The sequence below is a fragment of the Wolffia australiana genome, chromosome 2 (assembly GCF_029677425.1).
Source record: "Wolffia australiana isolate 7733 chromosome 2, ASM2967742v1".
NCBI lineage: Eukaryota > Viridiplantae > Streptophyta > Magnoliopsida > Alismatales > Araceae > Wolffia > Wolffia australiana.
The window spans coordinates 6,806,662-6,832,423 of NC_135836.1; the positions used below are offsets into that span (position 1 = coordinate 6,806,662).

At 40.0% G+C, this 25,762-nt stretch overlaps 1 protein-coding gene across 3 annotated transcripts in view; it reads left to right on the forward strand.

The window, feature by feature from the left end:
• NRPD1A (nuclear RNA polymerase D1A) overlaps positions 1-25,762 on the forward strand; it is a 38,062-nt gene that overhangs the window by 3,041 nt on the left and 9,259 nt on the right. For 2 of the 3 annotated variants that reach the window (XM_078591831.1, XM_078591832.1), the window contains exons 3-9: positions 609-729; positions 4,193-4,317; positions 6,491-6,556; positions 6,634-6,792; positions 18,267-18,419; positions 18,569-18,682; positions 18,811-20,703. In XM_078591831.1, the coding sequence (XP_078447957.1) occupies positions 609-729; positions 4,193-4,317; positions 6,491-6,556; positions 6,634-6,792; positions 18,267-18,419; positions 18,569-18,682; positions 18,811-20,703 (2,631 nt within the window). The remainder of the gene's footprint in view (positions 1-608; positions 730-4,192; positions 4,318-6,490; positions 6,557-6,633; positions 6,793-18,266; positions 18,420-18,568; positions 18,683-18,810; positions 20,704-25,762) is intronic. The other variant, XM_078591833.1, reaches the window with a different exon arrangement.

The window sequence follows — 25,762 nt, forward strand, 5'->3', positions numbered from 1 at the left end:
TAATTCTGCTTAACACCTAATGATTCAATTTCTTCACATTCCTTCATCACCTTGGTCAAGGTTCTCAAGATTTTTTATTATACAGTACAGACTATTTTTTATTGTCGTGATCCAGGATCTGTACACATGGAGGATCACGAATCAAATCCTGAATGGAAATTTCCACAGAAGTTCTTGTACAGATCATGCGGAATTAAGTTGTGCTCAATGTCTCTTGGTCACTAGCCATCATATTATTCTGTAGTTCTCCGCGCAGCTCGTTCTCTTATTTCTTTGTCATGAGAATCATTGTGAACCCATAAGGCATTCTAAGGCCTTAAAGGTCTGTCCTACCATTGTTCACATGTCCTAACCTCTTTAGCAAATGTCAATATCAGAATGGATCTCTGTGTCAGATATCGGAAGTGACAAAACAATAATCTTCGGAATGTATTGATTATGAATTCCATTGGCTCAGGAAGTTTTTTCAATGCCTAGGGATTTACCCTGGTTATACTTGAGCAATGTCAGTCATGATTGGTTTTTGCAGCTTTCTTTTTCAGGACAAGGCTGTTATCTTTGAACTTCATTAAATGAAACTTGATACATTCTTTTGTCAACAAATGCAGGAAAAATTATCTTCTCTCACTGCATTTAGAAGTAGTGATTTGACAAGCCCAAGCCTGGGTTTACCAAACCTTTCTGGTGAATGCTCAACCTGCAATGGTTCTTCCATGAGGCAATGTGATGGTGATTCCTTTTAACTTTGGCCATTTTTTGTTTTCTCATATTTCCTATACATTTTTAATATTCTATTCGGGGTTCTCTCAGTCATGTTTTTAGATTTACTTTGTTTTCATTAGTACCATCATCATTCTTAAGAGAGTAAACCATCCATTTTGCAGAAGTGGTTCACAGAGAGAATCTGATAGGTTACGGTCGATTGTGTGAAAAAATAGAGCCTCAGAACATGATATTGATATGATCCTTGCCTGAAGTTTTCAGTGGAAGTGAATCAAGACGGCAGGATGCATATACTGCTCAGTGGGCTTGTGCCTTAATAAGGAGTGGCCTTATAAATAAGGATGTCTACTCCAATATACGTCCAAGATTTGAATTAACTGAAGTAAGAAGTATTGTTCAAAAAAAAAACTGAACTCAGAACTAATGTTTGGCTGGAGTGCAGGAGATCCTCCCAATCCAGAGCATAATGACAACCAATGCAGCATTGTCCTGCATATTTTCAATCCTATTCCTTACTCTCCTCTCTTTTCTCTTGATTTCTGATCTGATCTCCAATTTGATCGCGGAATCTATATATTTTATGGATTCTTACAAATTTCGAATTTTCTTGGTAGAAGGACGGAGTTCTTGATTCCTATCAGAGGTGTATCGAATGCTATTGCGAAATAAAGTCATTGAAAGTTTGGTAGTAATTTTTCATATATCTCATGATGTTCTGCCTTCAGAACTGACGAAGAGTGATCCTATTCCTTGTAACAAGGCTATGGGCTAAGTCTTATTGGCGTTGTCAAGTGAAAAAGGTGAAATTATTGGTGTCAAATTCCTGGAAGCTAGAGGTTTATAATGGCAGGCTATGGAGGCTTTGATCAAGTTGTTTTGGAGTCTCTGCAGTCTGATATCAACTCGGCTGGTTTCCAAGGACTTCAATACGTTAGTTTTGGAGGTCACGATGAACGGTTTACTCCAATCTCGAATTTTGGAGGTGGAGGTGATCACATTAGTCGCCAAAATGATGCCGCTGCAGCAAGTTGCTTTGGTAAAGGATTTTCTCAATGAAAGGGGTGCAGGTACCTTTCAAGGAGTCTAATGGAGAAGGGGCTCTGGGGCCAAATAGATTCTCAGTGTTCGTTGTCACTAAATTATAAGCTTTGGTCATGAAAGGAGTTATGGGCACTTTGGAGGAGTTTCTGAGAAGTATGGACTGGAGCAAACCAACCAATTATATCTTCTACTTAAGTGTTGGAAATTTTCTGGCTATATTACTGTCTAACTCAATGTACTTTATCATGGCAAAAGTACTGGCAAACTGATTAGGGTAGGTGATTATCTTGTTAGACTCCAGTCTGCATACATCTGAAGGACGCAACTGGTAGGCAACATAGTAGTGGTAAGCAAAATCCTAATGGCATAGCAGAGAAAGGGGTCTAGGGGCTTTATGTCAAAAGCTGATCTTGCAAAAGCTTCCTGGACTGGGATTTCTTGTGGAAGGCTGTGAGAAAGAGAGGATTTCCCTCCAAGTGGCTAACATGGGTTTGGAGATGTGTTACCTCCTGCTCCTATTCAGTTTAGTCAATGACTGTCGATAGAGAAATAGGATCCACCCATAAAGAGGGTTTGGCAGAAATGTACCTTGATACCATTATTAGTTGTCTTAGGTGGGGATGTCATATCTACGCATTTGATCCAAGCATGTTCACATGGCTTGTTGAGGGGTTTTCAGATGACAAGCTACTCAACATGCATTAGGCTTCTCCAATGTGCAGATGACGCTAGATTCTTCTTCCAAGCCTGTGGAGGAGGTTAGGAATCTCTCCACCATATTATACCTATCTGCAGATTTTTTGGGTTTTGGCTATCACAGGAGGTGGATTCACAATGCTCTGGGGCTTTAGGGACGCCCATTGCAATATTACTCTTGTGATATTTGTGACTGTCATTGACGAGAGGAAGAATTTCGACCACAAACTGGTAGCTGGAGATCTACATGGTGGAGAGAAGGCTGGTGTGGTGACAGAGGAGAATAATAGCAAAGGTGATCCATCTGGTATTGTTATGATTCGTGCATTCTGTGCTTTGATCATTTATGTATTGGTCTTTAAGTTACCCAGGATGTCTGAAAGTGGTTTAAGACTTGATTAAGAGCTTCGTTCAAGAAGGCTTAAGGTCAGGGAATGTCAGAAAGAAGTCGCCAGAGAAAACCTTGTTTCTGGCAAGGCGTGACACAGATGTTTTGTTGAATCTGGGTATTATTCAAAGCCAGGCTAGGGAATGGCTTCTTCTTCTGATATTGGTCTGATAGCTACTTGTCTCAATGCACGTCATGTGAGGAATTTTCTTGCACCGAGTTGTCGGGCACAGTTAATGGCTTTGTGGAATGGAGGTTGCTATGTCTGATTATATGGTGGGAGATTTCTTGAGCATGCAACAGTCTATTTTACGCCTGTGACCTTTGAGTGCGACAAGGTGGCAAGGTGTATCTCTCATTTTCATTATAAGATGTCTTCATGAACATCAGAGAGGATCAGATGGAGGTATCAACTAAAAGTAACCTGCCTAGATTTCTTCTTGTGTCTCTTCGCCCAAAGGATATGAGCCTTGCAGAAGCTTTCAGAGTTGACGGTGACTTAAGACAAGGCATGCTGGCGATCTATCGGGGAGGCATGGGCAGGGGTTTATGATTGGGGGAAGGCTCCTTGTTGTGTCATGAGTGATATGGCTGCACGGCAATGAGATTGTGTTCGTGGGATGGATTATCTTGATGGACAGTGTCCTGCACAATGCAGATAATTTGGTTTCTTTCCAATTTAGGAGGGAGTGAAGGGTGTAGGAAGGGCCAATCTGACCATCAGAAATTTTCATTTGAAATTAGCTTCAGGTTGATCACTCAACTCATTTGATATTCCCTGTTTTTCTCCAAAAAGAGGTTGTATTGATTGTTCAATCCAATGGATCTATATATGTGGTCATTGGGCCACAAAAGAACTTTGTTGACCTTGTATATGGGATAAAATTTTCTTCCTGACAGCATGATACCTACATGAAGATGGCATCTTATAGTATTTTCAGGGATTATGGTTGGAGGTAGATAATCTTAGACTGATGCAGTTTATAGAGAACATGTGAACATGCAGTAGGGCAGCGTTATGACAGCATATGCCGCCAAGGTATGCTGGCAGGGAGAAAATGCGGATGCTTACGACCAGTATCCCATTTGTAAGTTCTGTTGTGGTAAAATTAATAACAAGAAATATGATGGGAACATTATTATTTTTTTTTAAAGTATGATGGGAACACTTGTAATAAGAATTTTAAACACCCATTCTCAATCTGATGCTATATAAGCGGTATTTTGAAGCCAGTTCTCTCATATAGGATGATTTGCTCCCCGTGTAAATAAGAAATCAGATATTGAGATTTACTGGAGAACTTTCTCTGTTGAAATTGATCTTCATTTTTTTATTATTATCAGGACACACTGGCTGCATTAAACTTCAAAGCCCAATTTATCATCCCTATTATGTTGAAAAACTAGTTCAGATTCTGAATGGGGTTTGCTTCATGTGCAAGTCTGCTAGAAAAAGTAAGAGGACCAAGGTATGGAGTTCCGTACTAACTCTTCCTTTGTTATCTAGTAGTTTTTGGATTAAATTTTTTAGCTTCGTATGATTCAGAGACTTTACCACTTTAATGATATTCTGATTAGACAAAGGCTTTTTAATTTAATAAACAGAAAATTAATCCTTTGTACAAGCTTGGCCTTTTAATTTTCCTGGGTCATAAATGTATTCCTGATTCAATTAACTGGTTGACCATTTAGCGAGCGAGCAGAATGCTGATAATTTTGCGAATGAGAGAAAAAATTATGATGTTTCGTCACATTTTCCTCTGACATTTTTCTCAGTGGGTTACCCAATAATTCCTGATTCATATTCTGTTGCCATATTGATTCTGATCAGTGAATCCTGAAGTTTTGGTGCGGCTGAAATTTGACCACAATTGTTAAATGGCATGCCTCTACTTTTCTAGTTTCCTTTTTTTATTTGTTCCATTGGATTGGGGTGAATGGGCCTGTTCACCACCCTATCTATCTGATGTCTCTCTTCCTTTTGTCCAAAAAATCTATGCTCCTTGTATATGGACCGGGAATGTCTCTAATGAAACGTTTGTGGAGCCATTGTTGTAAACTAGTCCACAAAAGTTGATACTAGTATTGTTAAAAAAAGAGTTGATACTAGTAATTTTAAAACATAAAATCTTATGAAATTCTTTGTGCCTCTCCGATCGTGTTTATCTCTGGATCTACCAACTTTTGAACCAGGAATTTTCGCCTCGCAGATGTTACTTCCCATGAAGTGGCATTTCTGTGTCAACATTTGCCGCGCACTGCTCCTACCTTCCCTAGGTCTATGTCCTTCAAGACACTCATTCCACTATCCTTGATCTTATTTTATTCTTTCTTGTTTCAATACTTTACTCGACTGTTCTTGACCTGGTGGACAGCCATACACATCATCTGTTGGCTTACGTGACACATTAATTAATGACATATTTCATTGACTGAGCCTTTCACGGTTTGCCAACGACTTTTTTCATTTGTCAACTATAGGATCATGTAAGGCCTAACTAGGTCAGGTTGTGAGACCCGATCAACATTGGAGGGGAAGCCTTTCTACAGCTCTTTTTTGGCTGTGATCTGTTGGCTCCTTTATGGCTGTGATCAGTCTCATAGTCGCGGGCTGTGTAGAACAAAGGTGGAGAGGATAAATGGATTCAAGGAGGACCAGAGAAGATGCATAGAGGGAGATATAATTTATCTCACTTGTGTAAATGTGCTTTAATACAATATGAGACAGAAATCCTATATCCTCCGGCTGCACTGTCAGTGTGCTGCCAGCTCCTGCCCTAGAGTTTAGATGAGTAGAAGGATTGTAATCTCTATCTTTCATTAACATGAAGGCAGTTTTAAACATTAATGAACATAAGACTAGTGCATGGTCACTTCAGTCTTCATTCTTTCACGTGGAGAAAAACTGAATTTAAAAAGGGAGGAGGTCACTTGAGTCAAACGACAAAGCCCATTGACCACAGTTCATTTAAATAGACATGAATGTTGGCCACTTATAACATGTGACCCATTTAAATTAAAGACAATAATTTGAAACAGGAAAGGACCCTGGTAACAGGAACTTAGAAAGCTGAAATCTTGAGAATATGGTTGTGATATCACAATCCTGGAGATACAACAATGCAAACCAATGGTCAGAGTCGGACAGCATCCATACCCAAGGATTATTTATGAGAGGCTCTTATGGATGGAATGTTTTTACATTGTTCTGTTCTCTCATTCGTGAACCTCAATTTTTACTCCATGTTTGGTGTGTAAGCCCGTAATTATGGGTAATGAATGAAACTGAGCTGTAGTCCTCACCATGATAAAAGAGAGCTCATTATCCGGATCTCTGCATTGTGGGAAGAGAGAGATGATTGCGACCCAATAAATATTTTTCTCTTTTATCCTCTTTTATGGTGTTTTTCTTGGGTCAGTTTCAAGATTGTTTCAAATTATTTCAATTTGATATCTGTTTCATCATTGTTCCTGCTGATTTCTGATGGTAAATTGCTAGACCATATGACCTTGGAAAAATAACTGAATAAAATTAGGCAACATTAATTTACTGATATAATTTTCATCTTCTTTTTTTCAAAAGAAATAAGTTTCCTTTTAGTTTCAAAAACAATGTCTCCTAATGTGTCGTTTTTATTACAGAGCCGTTTCAAGATAGCTCAAAAACATGCATCAGATGTTGATCGGCCTGGTTGCACATATTGTAATGTGAGTTGAAAATTCATTCATTGTATCTACTTAATTTGCTTCATTGAACTAACTTTGATTTAATTTTATTGGGAAAGATTCACAGGAGGAAATGGAAATTTAAAGCTTTGAAAGAGATGTCAAATCTAACAATTTCTATAGAGATCACTGGTTGTTTGCCAAATATGTTGGAGAAAAAAGGCATTCAAGATAGATTGGATCCCGGAGTGACAAATATTGTCCTTCATCCATTTCAGGTAACATGACTCATCCATTTACATTATTTCCGCTAATGAACCTTTGAGCGGAACATTTAAAAGTTTTATGGAGGTCATAATGTTTTTTATACTTTTGCATTTTTAATATAAGTGAAAATGGAATGACCTTAAAATTGTACTTGTGGAAATGAATTACAATTTTCATTTACTTTGTAAATTAAGTTTGTTATGCTTAAAAACACATCAAAGACTTTTTTCTGAAGAAAGAGAGGAGAGATCACACAAAATTGGTGTCCCTCCTGTCACGCTATATATAAATATAAATGTTAAGTACAAAAGTGGCCTACACAGCCACGCATTGTCCTAGCAATGGGCCTTTAAACCTCGCAGAGGTAAAACACCACTGCTTGTACATGCCTTGTATGTTGGATAAAAACACATGCAAAGGCTCCCCATCCCTTGAAGATTACTTCGTTTCAGTGCAGCCATAATGCCCTGAGCACTGTAAAGTGTCGACCTGGCCCCTCTCGCCCCCTGCATGGGCCGCCTTGTATGGAGTCCCAAAAGGTCTTCTCGGAGGAGACATCCACCCTTATTGACAAGCTTAAGATCTTCAGTATAGTTGGGGGGCATGGTATGGGAGATAAATAAATCGTTATGTTTCTTACGGGACTTAAACAGAGTTGTATGAGTCATTGAGGAACCACGTTTGCAACTGAAATTTTTTGTATCAGGAGGAAGCAATTCAGATTTTTTAATGAGAAATTGAGTAGCTGAAGCTCATACCTGTCTCAGTGGAAGAAGTGACAAGTAAAGAACCATAAACATCACCCAGTCAAAGCGGCTGAGTAGAAACTTAATAATGAGAATCGAATTGGCAAGTCAGGAACTTGCATTATTCCGACCTATTCGCAAAAGAGTTCCGACAAGGGACATGCAGTATGGAGATACTAAATCGGGCATATTTGGTTCTACTCCCCGAGCAGCAAGGTGCAGAACAAATCGAGGACTTCATACCAATCTCCTAGTCTAACTCCATATACCTTATCATTGCAAAGGTATTGGCAAACAGATTGAGAGAGGTGATTGGGGAACTTGTGGGACCCTCCCAATCAGCTTTCATTCCAGGTCATTTCCTTGTTAACAGTGCTGTAGCAGCAGGTGACATCCTAGCGACATGGAAATGAGATGGAACTAAAGGTCTCATGTGGAAGGTTGATTTTTCCAAGGCATATGACACGCTTGATTGGGGATTTCTCTGGGCGTCAATGAAAAAGAGGGGCTTTCCGAAAGAATGGGTCACATGGATGAAAAGATGCATCGCAACACATTCCTTCTCAGTGTTGGTGAATGGAAGGCGGAAGGCGGGCGTATACAACCGCAAAGGGGGGTGAGGTAAGGGTACCTGCTCGCACCCCTACTGTTTTTGCCAACGGTAGAGACATTCGCCACATGATCTAATCTAGCATGTACACATGGTCTTCTGAAGGGTTATCGAACCGCTAGTGTCCCTGGGGGTATCCTGTTACTGGCGTACGTGGATGACACTACTTTTTTTGTAGAAGCCTCTATTGAGGAGGCAAAAAACCTGTCTATGTTACTCGACTTATTCGCGGACTTCTCAGGCCTATGAATCAATCGGGCTAAGTCTGCATTTGTGAGCTGTGGCCTTTCCTTGGAGAAGGAGGCTCAATGTGCAGCGTCGCTGGGAACAATGATTGGTAGCCTCCCTATGAGATATCGGGGTCTGCAGTTAACTAGAGGGCGGATGACTAAGGCGGATTGGCTGCCGATGATAGAGAAGGTCGTGAGGCGGTTGGAAGGATGACAAGCCAAAGTGTTGTCCAGAGGCGGTAGGTGGTGCTACCGAGGGCGGTCCTGTCAGCAATCCCTATATTCTATTTATCTTCTCCGTATTCAAGATGCCTTCTGAAATCGGCCAGAGACTCGAAGGCTTGATGAGATGCTTCCTCTAGAAAGGCACAGGTACCGATCAGAGTCGAGGGCTCGCACTGCTTGCATGGGATACTGTCAAGATGCTGAAGATTGTCGAAGTGCAGATAGTTGAGAAAAGTAAGAGAAGGAAAATTTTATTTCACACAAAAACAGTACATAAAAGAGCGTTTTTCATCAGTACTCATAGCAGCAGTTTGGGCAGTCGCCCCACGGCTAGTTTTCACAAGCCATTAGCTTTTGTGGTGGGCCCCACTATCTCCTGGTTCTTCCCTCTAGTGGGCCCGATAGATCTCCTATTGGATTTGGGCCATTTTATCTGGGCTTGGACTCAGGTGGCACATATTTCTCAACACTCCCCCTCAAGTGCAGGAATGTATACTTATCATTCCAAGCTTGGATCTTAAATATTTGGAGTCAGAGTCAGTGTATAAGATAAGATCAATCTTACCTGTTCTTCGGTGTGCAATACCCAGGCCTGGTGTTCCCTTTAGGTACCTGAGAATTCTGTTAGCAGCTTGAAAATGCGAATTTCTAGGTGAGTGCACAAATTGACTTAGTACATTCACAGCATAACTTATATCTGGTCGAGTATGTGCCAAGTAAAAAAGTTTTCCTATTAGACTTTGGTATGAAGTAATTTCTACTTTAGGGTCACTTTCATTTAAAGTTAGCCTATGATTTACCTCAATTGGTGTCTCACTTATGTGACAGTTCACCTGTTTTGTTTCATTTAGAAGATCTAATATATATTTTGTTGTGTCATTAAGATTCCCTCACTCGATCTCGCAAACTCTAAGCCTAAAAAATACTTTTAAGGGTCCTATGTGTTTAACCTGAAAGTTCTCATTCAGGTGTTCTTTAAGTCTCTTTATTTCTTCTAAATTGTTCCCAGTGATTATTATGTCATCTACATATACTATTAAAATAGTTAGTAGATCTATTATTGTATAGTGTTTAAAAAACATAGTGTGTTCTCCATTACACTGGTTATATCCTAACATCTTCATGGCTTGGGTAAATCTTCCAAACCGTGCTCGAGTTATTTGTTTCAAACCATATAAAGCCTTTTGTAGTCTACCTACTTTTCCTTTGTTCTGTTGATTCTCATATCCTGGAGGAATATTCATGTGGATTTCCTCCTTCAGGTCTCCATGTAAAAAAAGCATTTTTAATGTCATATTGGTTTAATGGCCAATCTAGATTAACTGCCAAAGATATAAGAATTCTAATGGTGTTCATCTTGGCAATTGGGGCAAATGTTTCCTGGTAGTCAATTCCATATGTCTGAGTATGCCCTCTAGCTATAAGTTGTGCTTTGTACCTGTCTAAACTTCCATCCGAGTTGCACTTTACAGTATAAACCCATCTACAATCCACAGATTTCTTATCTTTGGGACGATCCACAATTTCCCAGGTTTTATTTTGGCTAGTGCTATCATCTCTTCATCCATTGCTCCTTTCCAACTAATATTGTTTATTGCTTCTTTTGTGGACTTAGGAATAGTAATGTCTTGGATTTTAGGTAGAAATACCTGGTATTTGGGTGATACTTTCTCATAGTTTAGACAGTTTGCCATAGTGTATTTCACACATTTTCGAGTCCCATTTCTCAGACCAATTGGCCAATGCCTCTTTCAGCTATAAGGTCAGTATCATTTGCATCTTCAGAGATTACTCCCCCTTCAGTGGGTACCTCTACCCCTTCATTGTATGAGTTTTCCCCTTCAACCAATTCCATGTCTTCAGGTTGACGATCCTTTTTCTTTCTTTGGTAGTATTTTGGGTATGGAGTAAGTTGGGATGATGTGGAAGTTTGTTCAGGTACATTCTCTGTCCTAGGTTCAATTAAGCTGCGCTGCTGATCAGTTCTCGGGGAATTGTCCCTGATACTTGTTCTGACTTCATTGTCGAATACTTGATACCTTTCTGACAATTGGACTGATTCAGGAGTAAGTTCAGGTTGTATTTCAAGTTTTGCAGCCTCACTATTAAGTATAGAAGTAGTATCTAGGTGTGACTCAGTGCCTCTTGGTTTGTAATAAAAAGATTTTTCGTCAAAGATCACATCGTTGGTGACTATGTACTTACGAGTGATAGGATGGTAGAATTTATATCCTTTCTGTGTAATAGAATATCCCACAAGTACACATTTCAACCCCTTTGTAGACCAGTTATTTTGTTTGTGTGCGATTGTACACATAACCAACACAACCAAATATCTTTGGAGGTAAACCTTTCTTTAATCTCACATTTGGGTAATATGCCTCAAGCAAGTCAAGTGGGCTTTTGAATGTTAAAGTGCTTGAGGGAAGTCGATTGATAAGGTGTGCAGATGTCATAACAGCAAAACCCCATAAATTTGTAGGAACATTCCCTTGGATTAAGAGTGTTCTTCCTTTATCCACAATATCTCCTATTTTTCTTTCAGCTACACCATTCTGTTGTGGAGTGTATGGACATGATGGTTCATGTCTTATTCCTTCAGACATAAAGAATTCAGTAAGCTCAGTATTAAGAAAATCTTTTGCATTGTCTGTTCTTAATCCTTGAGGTTACACAATCGTTGTTTAGATTTTTGGTAACCTCATACTTATGTTTTGATAGAAAGACCCAACTATATCTACTATAGTCGTCCGTACATATTAGGAAGTACTGGTATCCTAGTATGTCTGCTTGGGGTGATGGCCCCCAGACTTCACAGTGAATGATCTGGAAAGTTTTTAGCACTCGTGTATGACTTGGTGGGTATGTGCCCCTCTTAAAGTTTCCCAATTGGCATGCCTCACAAACGAAATTTTCAACAAGAATGTTCTTAAACAAATTTGGATACAAATGTTTAAGAAGATGATAGGATGGATGACCCATTCTTTAATGAGTCTCTTTAGCTGTTTCCTCAGGAGATAGCCTCACTGCCGCCACCTTGGGTGTATCTCCTGGGTGTCCCATGGGAAGGTAGTAGAGCCCTTGATGAACCCTAGCTAGTCCAATCCTCCACCTGAGCTCCTTATGACATAAATAAGCATCCAGATTATCAAATAGAATATTATACTCTCTACATTTTGCTAGTTGCTGCACAGATACTAGATTTATAGATAGTTTGGTACATGCAACGCATGTTTTAACTCACCAATGTGTTGGATGTGCAGACTTCCAATGCCAATTTGATAGATTCTATACCAAGAAAGGGTTAATAGCACGGTATATCCCAAACTTTTTCAAAAATCTGAGATATAACCTAAACTTTTTTTTTGGCACGATATATCCCAAACTCTCTGAGTTGACGCCGACATATCCCGGTGATGACGTGGAATCCATCGTGGCGGCCAGGTGGATTTCCGGCCAGCTTTTGACCTGGCGGAATCCACCTGGCAGCCACGATGGATTCCACGTCATAACGGGGATTCCACTGCCAGGTGTTTTCTGATAAGAGAGAGAGAGGCATTCTAGAGAGAGAGATAAGGAGAGAGAGAGGCGTTCTAGAGAGAGAAATAGAGGCATTCTAGAGAGAGAGAGAAAGGCGTCGTAGGCTCTGATACCATGACAACTTTGAAGATCCAGCAAGAGAGGATGACAGAGGTAGAGAAGAGAAAAGAGTTAACACTTTCACTAAAAAGGATCAAACTTTACAATGGTACATCACTTAGATTTGTAGGAACTGTCTAACGGTTAATTCTCCGATGGCTAGATAATGGCTAGTTTAACTAGCCATTAGCTGTCGTTAGTGGGCCTAATAGAGCTCGATAGGGGATCTAACAGGGCTCGATAGTGATGAAGGAGTAGCCCGATTCGCCTGCAACTTTTTAGCCCATATCTTCAACACTCCCCCTCAAGCACAGGAATGTATATTCACCATTCGAAGCTTGGATCGCAGATATTGAGTTCGCTTGATTGGTAAGCTTTGGTTAAAATATCTGCACACTGTTCTTCAGAGCTCACATACTCGTCTTCAAGGTTCCTTGTTCCAAGTGATTTTGTGTATAGAACCTGTCAATATTAATGTGCTTTATCCTATCATGATCAACTGTATCGTGAGCTATGCTAATGGCTGATTTATTGTCGCAGCGGATAATAATTGGTCTTAGAAATGTGATCTTCAAATCTTCTACTAAGCTCTTGATCCATATTGCTTTGTCAATTCCTTTTGGCATGGCTCGAAATTCAGCTTCCGTACTGGATTTTGATACCACACTTTGCTTTTTGCTTCTCCATGTAACCAAATTCCCTCCTAGCATTGTGCAATATCCAGTAGTAGACCTGTAATCAAGTCTAGAACCAGCAAAGTCAGAATCGGTGTATAGAATAAGGTCAAGCTTACATGTTTTCCTGTGTGCAATGCCGAGTCCCGGTGTTCCCTTTAGATACCTGAGAATTCTGTTAGCAGCTTGAAAATGAGAGCTTCTAGGTGAATGCATAAATTGACTTAGAACATTCACAGCATAGCATATATCGGGTCGTGTGTGGGATAAATAAAGCAGTTTTCCAATTAGCCTCTGATACGAGTCAATTTCTACCTTACGTTCACTCTCACTTAGAGTTAACCTATGATTTACTTCCATTGGTGTCTTGTTTACATGACAGTTTGTGTGTTTGGTTTCATTTAAGAGATCCAAAATATACTTTTGTTGTGTCACCCTCACTTGATCTTGCAAACTCTATGCCTAGAAAGTAATTTAAGGGTCCTAAATGTTTAACCTGAAAATTCCTACTCAAATGTTCTTTGAGATTCTTTATTTCTTCTAGATTGTTCCCAGTAATTATTATATTATCTACATATACTATTAAAATAGTTAGTAAATCCTTGGAATGATGTCTAAAAAACATAGTGTGTTCTCCATTGCTTTGTTTATATCCTAGCATTTTCATGGTTTGGGTAAATCTCCCAAACCATGCCAGAGGTGATTGTTTTAACCCATACAAGGCCTTTCAAAGTCTGCATACTTTTCCTCTGTTGTATTGATTTTCATATCCTGGAGGAATATTCATGTAGATTTCCTCCTTTAAGTCGCCATGTAAAAAGGCATTTTTGATATCATATTGATTTAGTGGCCAGTCTAGATTAACTGCCAATGATATTAGGATTCTAATAGTATTAATCTTCACAACTGGGGAAAATGTTTCCTGATAATCAATCCATAAGTTTGAGTATATCCTCTAGCTACAAGTCTTGCTTTATATCTGTCTAAGCTTCCATCTGATTTACACTTTATAGTGTCAACCCACCTACAGCCCACAGATTTCTTATCCTTGGGTCGATCCACGATTTCCCAGGTATTATTCTGTATTAAGGCCCTCATTTCTTCATCCATCGCTTCTTTCCAACTGATATTCTTCAGTGCTTCTTGTGGGGACTTGGGAATAACTACTTCTTGAATTTTCGTCAGAAAAACTTGGTATTTGGGTGACACTTTCGCATAATTTAGGTAATTTTTCATTGGATATGGTGGGAGTTTCACACATTTTAGAGAACCCTTTCTCAAAGCAATTGGCCAAGGACTTTCTTCAGATCTAGGGGAAGTATTAGTTGTTCCTCCAGATATGATACGAACCTTTGTCGAGGTCCGTATCTGAAGGTGGAAGAGGGTGAGACGAGAAGAGAAGTTCCCGGGGTAGAGAGGTGAAACGGGAATGGTCGGGGGAAGCAGAGCAGAGAGGATAGGGATCGGCCCGGGACGAACCGCCTGGAGATGCGGTGAGGAGGGACGATCGCAGGAGGACGGGGATCGTGAGGGGAGGGGAAATCACTACTTCATAATCAAATTCCAGTCTGCCCTCCTCCAAGGAGGGCTGTGCTATTTAAAGTTAACATAAAGAGAGAGAAAGCATAATAAAGTGACGAGAATGCCCCCACGTGGAGCTTGGTATCCTATCAAGATACTACTCCCCCTTCAGTGGATACTCCTTCCCCTTCATTAGGTTGTTCTCCCCCTTCACCCAAATCCATGACTTCCGACTGTTTACCCTTGTTCTTCCTTTGGTAATACTTCGGATATGGTGTAAGTTGAGATGATTCTCCAGTTCTTTCAGCTACATGCTCTGTTACAGATTCGTGTCCCTGTTCTGTCCTTCGCGAATTATCCTGACAAAATGCCTCTACTTCGTTTTCAAATATCTGATACCTAGGCTGTTCAGATTCAAGTTCATGTTGCAGCTCAAGTAGTGTATTCTCACATTGAGTATAGAATCAGTGTCTAGTTGTGATTCGGTTCCCCTTGGTTTGTAATAAAATGATTTTTCATCAAATATTACATCCTTGGTGACAATGTATTTGCGGGTGATAGGATGATAAAACTTATATCCCTTTTGTGTAACAGAATATCCCACAAACACACATTTTAGTCCTTTGGTAGACCATTTATTCTGTTTGTGTGTATGATTATACACATAACCAACACAACCAAAGATTTTAGGAGGTAATCCAGTTTTCAATCTCACATTTGGGTAATACGACTCAAGTAAGCCAAGTGGGCTTTTAAAGGATAGGTTACTTGACAGAAGTGGATTTATAAGGTGTGTAGAAGTCATGACTGCAAAACCCCATAAATTCTTAGGGACATTCCCTTGGATTAAGAGTGTTCTTCCTTTGTCTACAATGTCCCCTATTTTCCTTTCAGCCACTCCATTCTGTTGTGGAGTGTATGGACATGATGTTTCATGTGTTATTCCTTCAGTCATGATAAATTCAGCAAGTTCATTATTGAGGAAATCCTTTGCATTTTCTGTCCTCAGCCCTTGGACTTGACCACCAAATTGTCTTTTGATGAGATTACATAATCCTTTTAGGTTCTTAGTAACCTCATACTTATGATTTTGTAGGAAAACCCAACTGTATCGACTGAAGATATCGGTTACCTAGTATGTCTGTTTGAGGGGATGGCCCCCAGACATCACAATGAATGATCTGAAAAGGTCTTTTCATTCCAGTATAACTTGGGGAATATGTTCCCCTTTTGAACTTGCCTAATTGACATGCTTCACAAACTAGAAAATATCGGTTTCCTAGTATGTCTGTTTGAGGGGATGGCCCCCAGACATCATAATGAATGATCTGAAAAGGTCTTTTCATTCCAGTATAACTTGGGGAATATGTTCCCCTTTTGAACTTGCCTAATTGACATGCTTCACAAACTAATTTTTCAACAAGAATGTTCTCAAATAGGTTTGGGTACAAATGTTTACGAAGGTGATAGGATGGATGACCCATTCGTTGGTGAGTCTCTATTGATCGTTTCCTCAGGAGATATCTTCACCGCTGCCACCTTGGATTTATCTCCTGGGCATTCCATGGGTAAGTAGTAAAGTCCTTGATGGACTCTAGCTAGTCCAGTCCTCCACCCGAGCTCCTTATGACATAAATAAGCATCCAAATTATCAAAGAGAATATTATACTCCCTACATTTTGCTAGTTGCTGCACTGATACTAGGTTTATAGATAATTTAGGAACATATAGCACATTTTGTAACTCACCAATAGGTTTAACGTTCAATTTTCCAATGCCCATTACTGGAAGTAATGTACCATCGGCTGTTTGAACGTACTTACCCGGACGAACTTCCCCATATGTTATAAAGAGCTCCTTTCTAAATGATGTATAGTCAGTCGCACCTGAGTCAAGGATCCATGCCGTAGATGGATCCTTAGCAAGTAAAGCGATATTATGGAGTATTTCTTTCATACCAGAGTTGACTAGTGAAGCTGATCCAATGACTGTTCCAGAATTGATGAATGACTTGATACTTTGTAGTTCCTGCATCATCTTCTGGAAGTCTTGGATTGATGGTGTAGTACTCTGAGAATCTGGATTCACACTTCCATCTCCTACTTGTAACATATGAGCTCTGGCAATGTAAGGTGGTTTGCCATAAAGCTTCCAACATTTGTCCTTCATGTGCCCCTTCTTCTTACAATAGTTGCACACAATGTCTTCCTTGCTCTGTTTGTCTGAATCGTTCTTCGGTTGATTCTGAGCTTTTGCTACATAGGAGGTGTTTTCAATAGCTCCTCTGGTGAAGTTAAGTCTACTTTCCTCCTGCATAACTTTGGACACAGCTTCACCAAAGATAGGCTCTTCTTCTCTGTTGTAGAGTTGACTCCTGACCATTTCAAATTCTGGTCAAAGTCCTTGTAGGAATTGACACAAACGATTTGTTGCCACTGGATCAGTGGAGGGTGGCCTACAATGATCCAGTTCATTATGAATATCCCTCAATTTATTTTAGTAAGTTAGCACATCCATATCTCCTTGCTTGAGAGTGCAACGTTGTATAATAAGATCAATAATCTTAGCTCTGTCATTCTTCTTGGAATGGTTCTGATGAATAGCTTCCCACAAAGTTCTGGCCGTTCCATAAGAAGAATACTGAACTAATTGTTCTGCAGAGATGGAGTCGAGCATCCACCCAAATACTTACTCTTCCTCTACTACCCGTCTTGGATAGTTTGGATGAATCTCTGGCGGAGAATTTTCTGTAAGATGATACAGAAGCTTTCTTGGCTTTAGAGCAGCTTGGATTGTTCTGTCCCACAATAACATATTCTTACTGTTGAAAATATTGCATTTAGCAATAACTGGAAGTGTAGTAATCCATCTATCGGTAATAACTATTTGATTTCCCGATGATGGCATTACTGTTTCAGAGGAGATCTTAGCCATGCCCTCTGCCATGACTTATGTAACTGATAATAGCAAAAATACTGACCTTCAACAGGTTTGAACAAGTCCTCCCAGGGGTAGAGAAGAGCAAGGATTGAACAGCAAAAATACTGACCTTGATGCCGACGAATTCTTCAGATGATTACGTTGTAGGCTCTGATACCATGACAACTTTGAAGATCCAGCAAGAGAGGATGACAGAGGTAGAGAAGAGAAAAGAGATTTAACACTTTCACTAAAAAGGATCAAACTTTACAATGGTACATCGCTTAGATTTATAGGAGCCGTCTAACGGTTAATTCTCCAACGGCTAGTTTAACTAGCCGTTAGCTGTCGTTAGTGGGCCCGATAGAGCCCAATAGGGGATCTAGCAGGGCCCAATAGTGATGGAGGAGCCCGATTCGCCTGCAACTTTTTAGCCCATATCTTCAACAATTACTATACATGTTAATTTTCTTCAAAAAAATACTATACATGTTAATTGCAGTCTTTTAACATGCTTATTAATTACTCAATTTCTTAGTACGTAAAAAACTTTACAAAGAAACTTTTAAAAATTTAACTGAGAACATTGTGGCATTTTTTGATCATGAGGGGACATTGAGAACAATTAATATCATTGCATGGGCTGTTTAGATATTTATTGTGCACAGCCGTTATGCACAACAGATTTCCCCAGAAGTTTATTTATTCCATCTCTTTGATCCAAATAACTTAAACTGGTCAAAAGCTGATTTTTGAACTATTGATTAATAAATGTGTGGGGGAAACTGTTTTGTAAACGCATTATAACATAAATTCTATCAGTCGACAGATCCTTGCTCCCTAGTATGTGGTGCTGCATAGTTATGCCTTCAATATGAATTTGTTTCAGTGATTGATATTGTGTCCTTTGATGTTGAACAGGTTTTTCAATTGTTGAAGGATCTAGAACGAAATTTGATTGACTGGCATATTCTCCGAAGAGACTTACTTTTTCTGTCTTGCCTTCCAGTGCCACCAAATTGCTGTAGATTGACAGAGTCCAGAAAATATGCCAGTTCTTCCAAAGCTGCATTTGTGAGTATTCTTTACTTATTTGGAATGTTTATAATGCATGAACATATGGATTAGGTTACTGCACTTATAATGGAAAGTTATTGTACCATGTGCTGTATATTAAGTTCAGTTTGGAAAACTTGTGATGGATGTTTGTTATTTAAGTATAGGACACTAGAACCAAGGCCTTAAAAAGTGTCGTTAATCTTAACGGACTTACAGATGACGAGCAACAACACAGAGATGTTCCATATGCTGTTCTCGATTCACTACATCTTTCAAAGGCAGGTTTAACCTTTTTTTTTTTTTTTTTGAAAGAAGGTTTAACCTTATTATGTGCAGCTTTAACTTATTTGTTTAATAGCATGTGACTTTCTTCCATTTAACTTACCACTTTTGCTGTCAATTTCAGTTGCACCCAAAGTATCAAAGCAGATCAACTTCTTCTAATGTTTCTGGCATGAGATGGATAAAAGAAGTTGTGCTCAGTAAAAGGACAGATCATGTATGCCGTATGACGGTGGTTGGTGATCCTACCATAAGATTGAACGAAATTGGTATACCCAAAGACATTTGCAAATGCCTAACGGTTCCTGAAGTTATAACATGCCACAACATTCACATCTGGAATGCACAAATTGAGAACGTTGAACTCAGGGATATCTATGTCAGAAGGAATTCTAAATTATGCTTCCTTAATGACTTAGAGCGTCTGCATATTGGTGATATTTTGTCCCGACCACTTAAAGATGGTGATCTTCTGCTCGTCAACAGGCCTCCATCCATTCATCAGCATTCTATGATCGCTCTATCTGTTAAAACTCTTCCTACTGCTGCAGTCTTTTCCTTGAATCCACTTTGTTGTGCTCCTCTCTATGGGGACTTTGATGGGGATTGCTTACATGCATATATTCCTCAGTCTATCCATTCCAAGATTGAGCTTCAGGACCTTGTTCATTTAGATAAACAGTTACTGAATGGTCAAGACAATCGGTCACTCATATCCTTGAGTCAAGATAGCTTAACTGCTTCCCATTTACTGTTAAGGGACATGGCTTTTCTTAATAAATTTGCAATTCAGCAGCTTGAGCTTTCATCTATGAGGTTTCTACCCAGTCCTGCAATCATCAAGGCACCTCTTGCCCCTGGTCCTCTCTGGACAGGACAGCAACTGTTCAATGTGATTCTTCCCGAAGGCTTTGAATTTTCTATTCAGTCAGGCCTGGTTAATATAAGCAATGGCGAAGTTCTAGTTTCTCCTGCTGATTCCCTATGGTTAGAGAACAAGCCTGATGGATTATTTTCTAAAATTTGTAGGTCTTACAGTGACATGGCTATCAAAAATTTCACTTCAGCCCAGAAAATCTTTTGCGAATGGATATCAGCTAGAGGTCTTAGTGTTTCCTTAGAGGATTTGTTTATTACATCTCATACTTACGATCAGAAGAAATTGATTCAAGAGGTGGAGGCATGTCTGAGAGAAGGTCATCATGCTTGCTTTATCAACTGCTTATTGCTCACAAATATAAACGGCATGAATTACTTCAATGTTTCTCATAAGAGGAAAGATATTTCTAACTCTGGTAATGATGATCCTCATCACATTGTTAACTCTGGTAATGAAAAAGACTATCTGATCACAAATCCAAAATGTTTTTTGGCATTTAAGGAGGTGTTTTCTGGACTTGAAAATATTGTGCAAGATTTTGTAAACAAGAGTAACTCGATGCTTTTAATGATTAAAGCTGGAAGCAAAGGAAGTTTATCAAAATTCCTTCAACAAAGTGTTTGTGTTGGTTTACAGTTCCATGCTGCATCTTATAAGATAGCATACACATTTTCTTGTGCAGACTGGAACAAATACAGATTCTCACATAAGGGTGGAATTCTTCCTGAGAAATCTTATCATGAGAAGACTTGTGGCTCATGCTCTGTAATTAGAAGCTCTTTTATTGATGGACTTAATCCTTTAGAATTTTTCCTTGTGTCTTCGTCTGGAAGGATGAACCTATTTAGTGATAATGCGGAATATCCTGGTACTCTGACTCGTAAGCTTATGTTCTATTTAAGAGACATCAGGATTGAGTATGATCGGACTGTAAGAAGTTCATATGGGCCTCAGATAATCAAGTTTCCTTATGAAAATCCGGCTCTGAATCAGGGCCAAAGTGTAAATACCGAGGTTAATTTTCAAGGCGGTCATCCTATCGGAGCACTAGCTGCTTGCTCAATCTCAGATGCTGCTTATAGTGCTTTGGATTTGCCCAACACTTTTCATGAAACCTCACCTCTAGCATCCTTAAGGGTAACATATTACTTTCAAATTTTAAACAGATTGACGCTTTTGATAATCATCCTACGTATAGAAAAGACATGAAATATTGAAAATAATTTTCTGTCAAGTTTTTGTTTTAGATCTTTCTTTTATCCATCTCTCCAAATTTTATGGATATTTTTATCTATGTTCTTGATTAGTTGCAATGTTCCATTGTGTGTCCTGGTTTGTGAATGAAGCCTTTCTTAGTCATGGATAATAAGATCAAGCCTCAGTTGAATTTCTTCACAGTGCTGCGAGATAGTATCAGTGTGAAGGAATGGCTGCGTTTCTTGATTCAACCTTATTTGAGTTTGCTTATGACTTTGCTTCATTCGTTTCCATATACTCATTATGAGCTGACTAACATCAGGTTTGGATCCTCAATTTTTAATGAATGGAGCCAGTGGACTTGTAACCTAGCTTTATGTATCTCATCATCTATGTTCGAAACTGTCAGCTATCACATGTGGTATAAAGTTCCCGAATAAAATTCCTTCATTGCATGACTGGATTTTTTATTTACTGGTCAACGTAAGGTTTATTGGGTTATGCCCAATCAACTATAACAAAAGACCACACATCACACGAAAGCAAAGGATCAAGAAATAAGTTTAAGTAAAAATTAGTCAGAAATGCTAAGGTCACTGGTTGCTAAAAACATATCTCTTGATCTATTGAAATGTACAAGGCTTGGTAATACTGATGCCTGCTTTGGTTCTCAAAAACTCTTTTAATCTTCTCTATGTCAAAATCATGTCACTTATCCTTCATTTCTCCTCCTATTGTGAATGAATGATCCAGGGGCAATTCTCCCTTGTCTGGGGCCATAAAAGATGGTTCTTGTATTGGTGTGAGCCTGCAATATCTACTCATTCTTAAGGCCTCTTTCATATTTTTTCCCAAAATGCCCTTTTGAGATTCACCTGGACTAAAGGAATCTTGTATTGTACCTTAAATACCGGCCCACTGGGACCTTGCGTTGTGGAATCCAGTTATGCTGTAGGTCATGTTGAATGAATGAATTAAAAATATTTTTTAAAATATTCTTTACTTTGAGAGCAAGGGTAGCCAAGGGCTACTGGAATGATTCTTGTCATGCTACCAGAGCAGTTCCGACAACATTCCATTATGTCAATGTCAAACTTGCATCAGACCTCTCTCCTCTCCAGCTGCTCTCTGCCCTGAAGCTCTGTCGGCTAGGGTTTTGGCCAAAAAACACACTCAATTCTATTGAACGGGATTGGCCTTTAAAAGGCCATACAAAGTGAGAGGGTGGGCCCCATGTCACTTAAATGAAATGGGCGACTTATATCATGTGGCCCATTAGTACATGAAGAAGAAAATATAAAGGAAAAGAAAAGAAGAAAAATAAAAGACTGTCTAACACCCCCCCGCAAGTTGGGCGTGAATGTTGATCATGCCCAACTTGGATGAGTCTCTGGAACTGGGGACCGGAAGGCCTTTGGTGAAAATGTCAGCAACTTGCTCCAATGACCTTACACACTGGAGTGTGATAACTCCTCCATCAATTTTTCTTTAATGAAATGCCGATCAATCTCAATGTGCTTTGTCCTATCATGCTGAACCGGATTCTGAGCAATTGCAATGTCTGATTGATTATCACAGCACAGTTTAATATCCCCTTGGGAGAATAAGCTAAGGTCCTCCATGATGCCTTTGATCCAAAGTGCTTCACGTACACCATGTGCTCAGGCTCTGAACTCTGCTTCTGCACTTGAGAGAACAACTACTTTCTGCTTCTTACTTCGCCATGTCACTAGACTGTTCCCAATAAAAGTACAATAGCCAGAGGTGGATCCTCTGTCTGTTATTGAACCAGCAAATTCAGCACCAGAATAAATCTTTACTGACACATCTTCATCTCTTGTGAACAATATACCTAGTCCCACTGTAGCCTTAAGGTACTACAATACTCTGTTTGCTGCCTGGAGGTGAGCTTTACATGGATTATTCATAAACTGGCTCAAAGTACTAACAACATACGAAATATCTGGCCGGGTATGATTTGGATAGATGAGTTTTTCGATCAACCTCTGAAACGAGTCTTTATTCACTGGATGGCTATCGTTCTCCTTACCCAGTTTAACATTGATGTCAACTGGTGTTCCCAGCGGTCTGCTGTCAAGTTTTCCCGTCTCATGGAGTAGATCCATAATGTACTTATGCTGTGAAATAAAAATTCCTCCTTTTGAGTATGCAACCTCAATACCCAGGAAATATGTCAAGGCCCCCAATGCTGAATTTGTTCCGCATTGTTTCCTGTGACAATTATATCATCCACATAGACACTAAGAATTGCCATAGAACCAGAGGGACTATGCTTGATAAACAGTGTATTATCATCGTTACTCTGCCGATATCCCAAACTTCTCATGACTGGAGAATTTTCCAAACCAGGCCCTTGGCGACTGCTTCAGGCCATAAAGTGCCTTCCGCAATTTACACACCACATTTGGCCTATCTGCAAGTTGGTATCCAGGAGGAGTAGTCATATACACTTCCTTCTCTAAATCACCTTGCAGAAAAGCATTTTTAACATCAAACTGGAGCAAATTCCATCCCAACTTTGCAGCTAGAGCAATCAAGATTCTGACAGTATTGAACTTGGCTACAGGTGCAAATGTTTCGAAGTAATCGATGCCATATGATTGAGTATAACCCTTGGCAACCAGCCTCGCCATGTATCTCTCTAGAGTCCCATCAGGTGCAACTGGATCAGTTCCAGAAATCTCCTCAGGTTGTTCAATATGTAGTTCTTCATCGCCTATTGGAACATCGTTGGCTTCTCCTTCACTGGGCACAATCGGTTCTTTGAATGTCTCCTGAATTTCCATCGTCTGTTCTGAGGCCAGTGGCAACATTTCATCACATCTTGGACCCTCTGACTCCGGTTGACCGACTTCATGTGGAATGGCCTCTCCCACACTTAGAATCCCCGTCGGTAGAGTTAGGAACTGGAAGTCTTGCTGCATTATTTCAGAAGCTTCTCCTGTGTCCTTCTCATGGGCAAAGAACACTGCTTTTCATTAAATGTCACATCTGCTGTGACAAAAAATCTTCTGGATCCAGGGTGATAGATCCGATAAACACAATAAACACACACTTGGTTGCCCTCGGATCAAGCTTTCCTGCATACATGTGAACAAACACACCACACCCAAATATCCTGGACATCAACCCAGCCCTCAATGTCACGTGAGGATAGATTGAGGACGTAAGGTCAATGGGACTCTTGTATCCAATTACCTTTGTCGGAGTTCTATTAATGAGATAGATTGCAGTTGATACTGCCTCTCCCTAGTATGACTTGGGCATGTTTGCCGGAAAGAGTAGTGACCTAGCTGTTGCAAGTATATGTCCGATTCTCCTTTCGGCTAGCCCATTCTGTTGCGGGGTGTTGACACATGAAGATTCATGAAGAGTACCTCTCTGGTCACAGTACGTACTAACTGTGAAATTGAAGTACTCTCTAGCATTATCTGATCGGAGTCGTTTAATCCTCGCACCAAATTGATTATTAATTAGCTCACAAACTTGAACAATCACAGACGACTTCGACTTGAATAAATATAGCCAGGTTAACCTGGTGCAGTCATCCACAAAAATTGCAAACCATTTATGCCCAGAAAGACTGGTTACCGGGCATGGGCCCCACACGTCGCTGTGAATGCAATCAAATAGAGTCGAACTCCTATCATTTAGACTTTTGTAAGATACCCTTCGGTGCTTAGCCAGTTGGCAAACATCACAAAACAGAGTACTAATATCAATTCCTTCAAAAACAGACGGAAAACATAGTTTTAGTAACTCAAAAGAAGGATGGCCCATTCGCTTATGCAGCAGTAGGACCCGATCCACAGCCTGAGGAAGCTTAACGGAGGTGAGACAGGTGATGAGGGAGCCTTCGAGGAGCAGCAAGCCATCTTCCCTTCGACACGATGAAGTCCTCTTCCCAGTTACCTTGTCACAGAGAAAACACCCATTATTATCAAGAACAAACCTCCATCCACTGTCATCGACTAACTTATGCAATGAAATCAGTCTCGCCCTGAGGCCAGGTACGTGTAACACCCTCTTGAGTATGCCAATATTGAGGTTTATACGTCCAATCCCGACAACAGTCAAAACTCCTCCACCAGCAGTGATTACCTTGTGGGGCTCATTGACTGGTAGGTACGGAGCAAACTGATTCCGATCTGGGGTCATATGATCAGTTGCCCCAGTATCTAGAATCCAGGTGCTTTCACTAGGATTAGGAAAGAAGTCAATCCCAACAATGCCAAAGTTTTTCCTGAATGAGCCGAGGATGTAGAACCCAATAATCCCTTCAGGCGATTCACCTCCCTTTAGTGCATGAACACTTTCTCCCTTGTCTTGTTGTGCTTCATCCACCTGATTCTTTCCCAAGGGGGTCTCTCCCATTTCTTGAGTGTCTGAGGTTGCTACATATGCTTTCCTATACTGTTGAGGCTGCTGCTGCTGCTGATGGTTCTTGTTGGCTAATTTCCAGCAATTCTCTTTAGTGTGATTTCGTTTCTTGCAATAAACACAAAAAAGAGTGTCCCTGGTGTCTCCTTTTTGCATCTGTTTCTGGTTTGAGTTTCCAGTGTACTGAGATATTCCAGTTGGTTCGCCATGGATATCACTGGAATCATTTTTCTTAGTGGAGAATGCTCCTGATGTGCCACCTGCCCCAGGTGCATCTGGAGTAAGCTTCAGTCTCTTCTCTTCGTCCAAAAGCATTCCAACAGTCTCATCAAGGTCTGGGAGCTGTTCACGATGAAGGATCATACTTCGGACACTTTCATATTCTGGATTAATACCCATGAGAAAGGTAAAGAGTTCCTGCTTGAGGGTGTATTTTCTTTCCTTGGACTGGGGATTCTCAACTGGCCAATAGTGGTCAATTTCTCTCCAAATTCCCTTCAATCGGCTAGCATAAACCATGATGGTTGCTTCCCCTTGCTTTGCATGAATGACCTGTGCATTGAGCTCATAAATTCTCCAATCCATCTGCTGCTTAGAA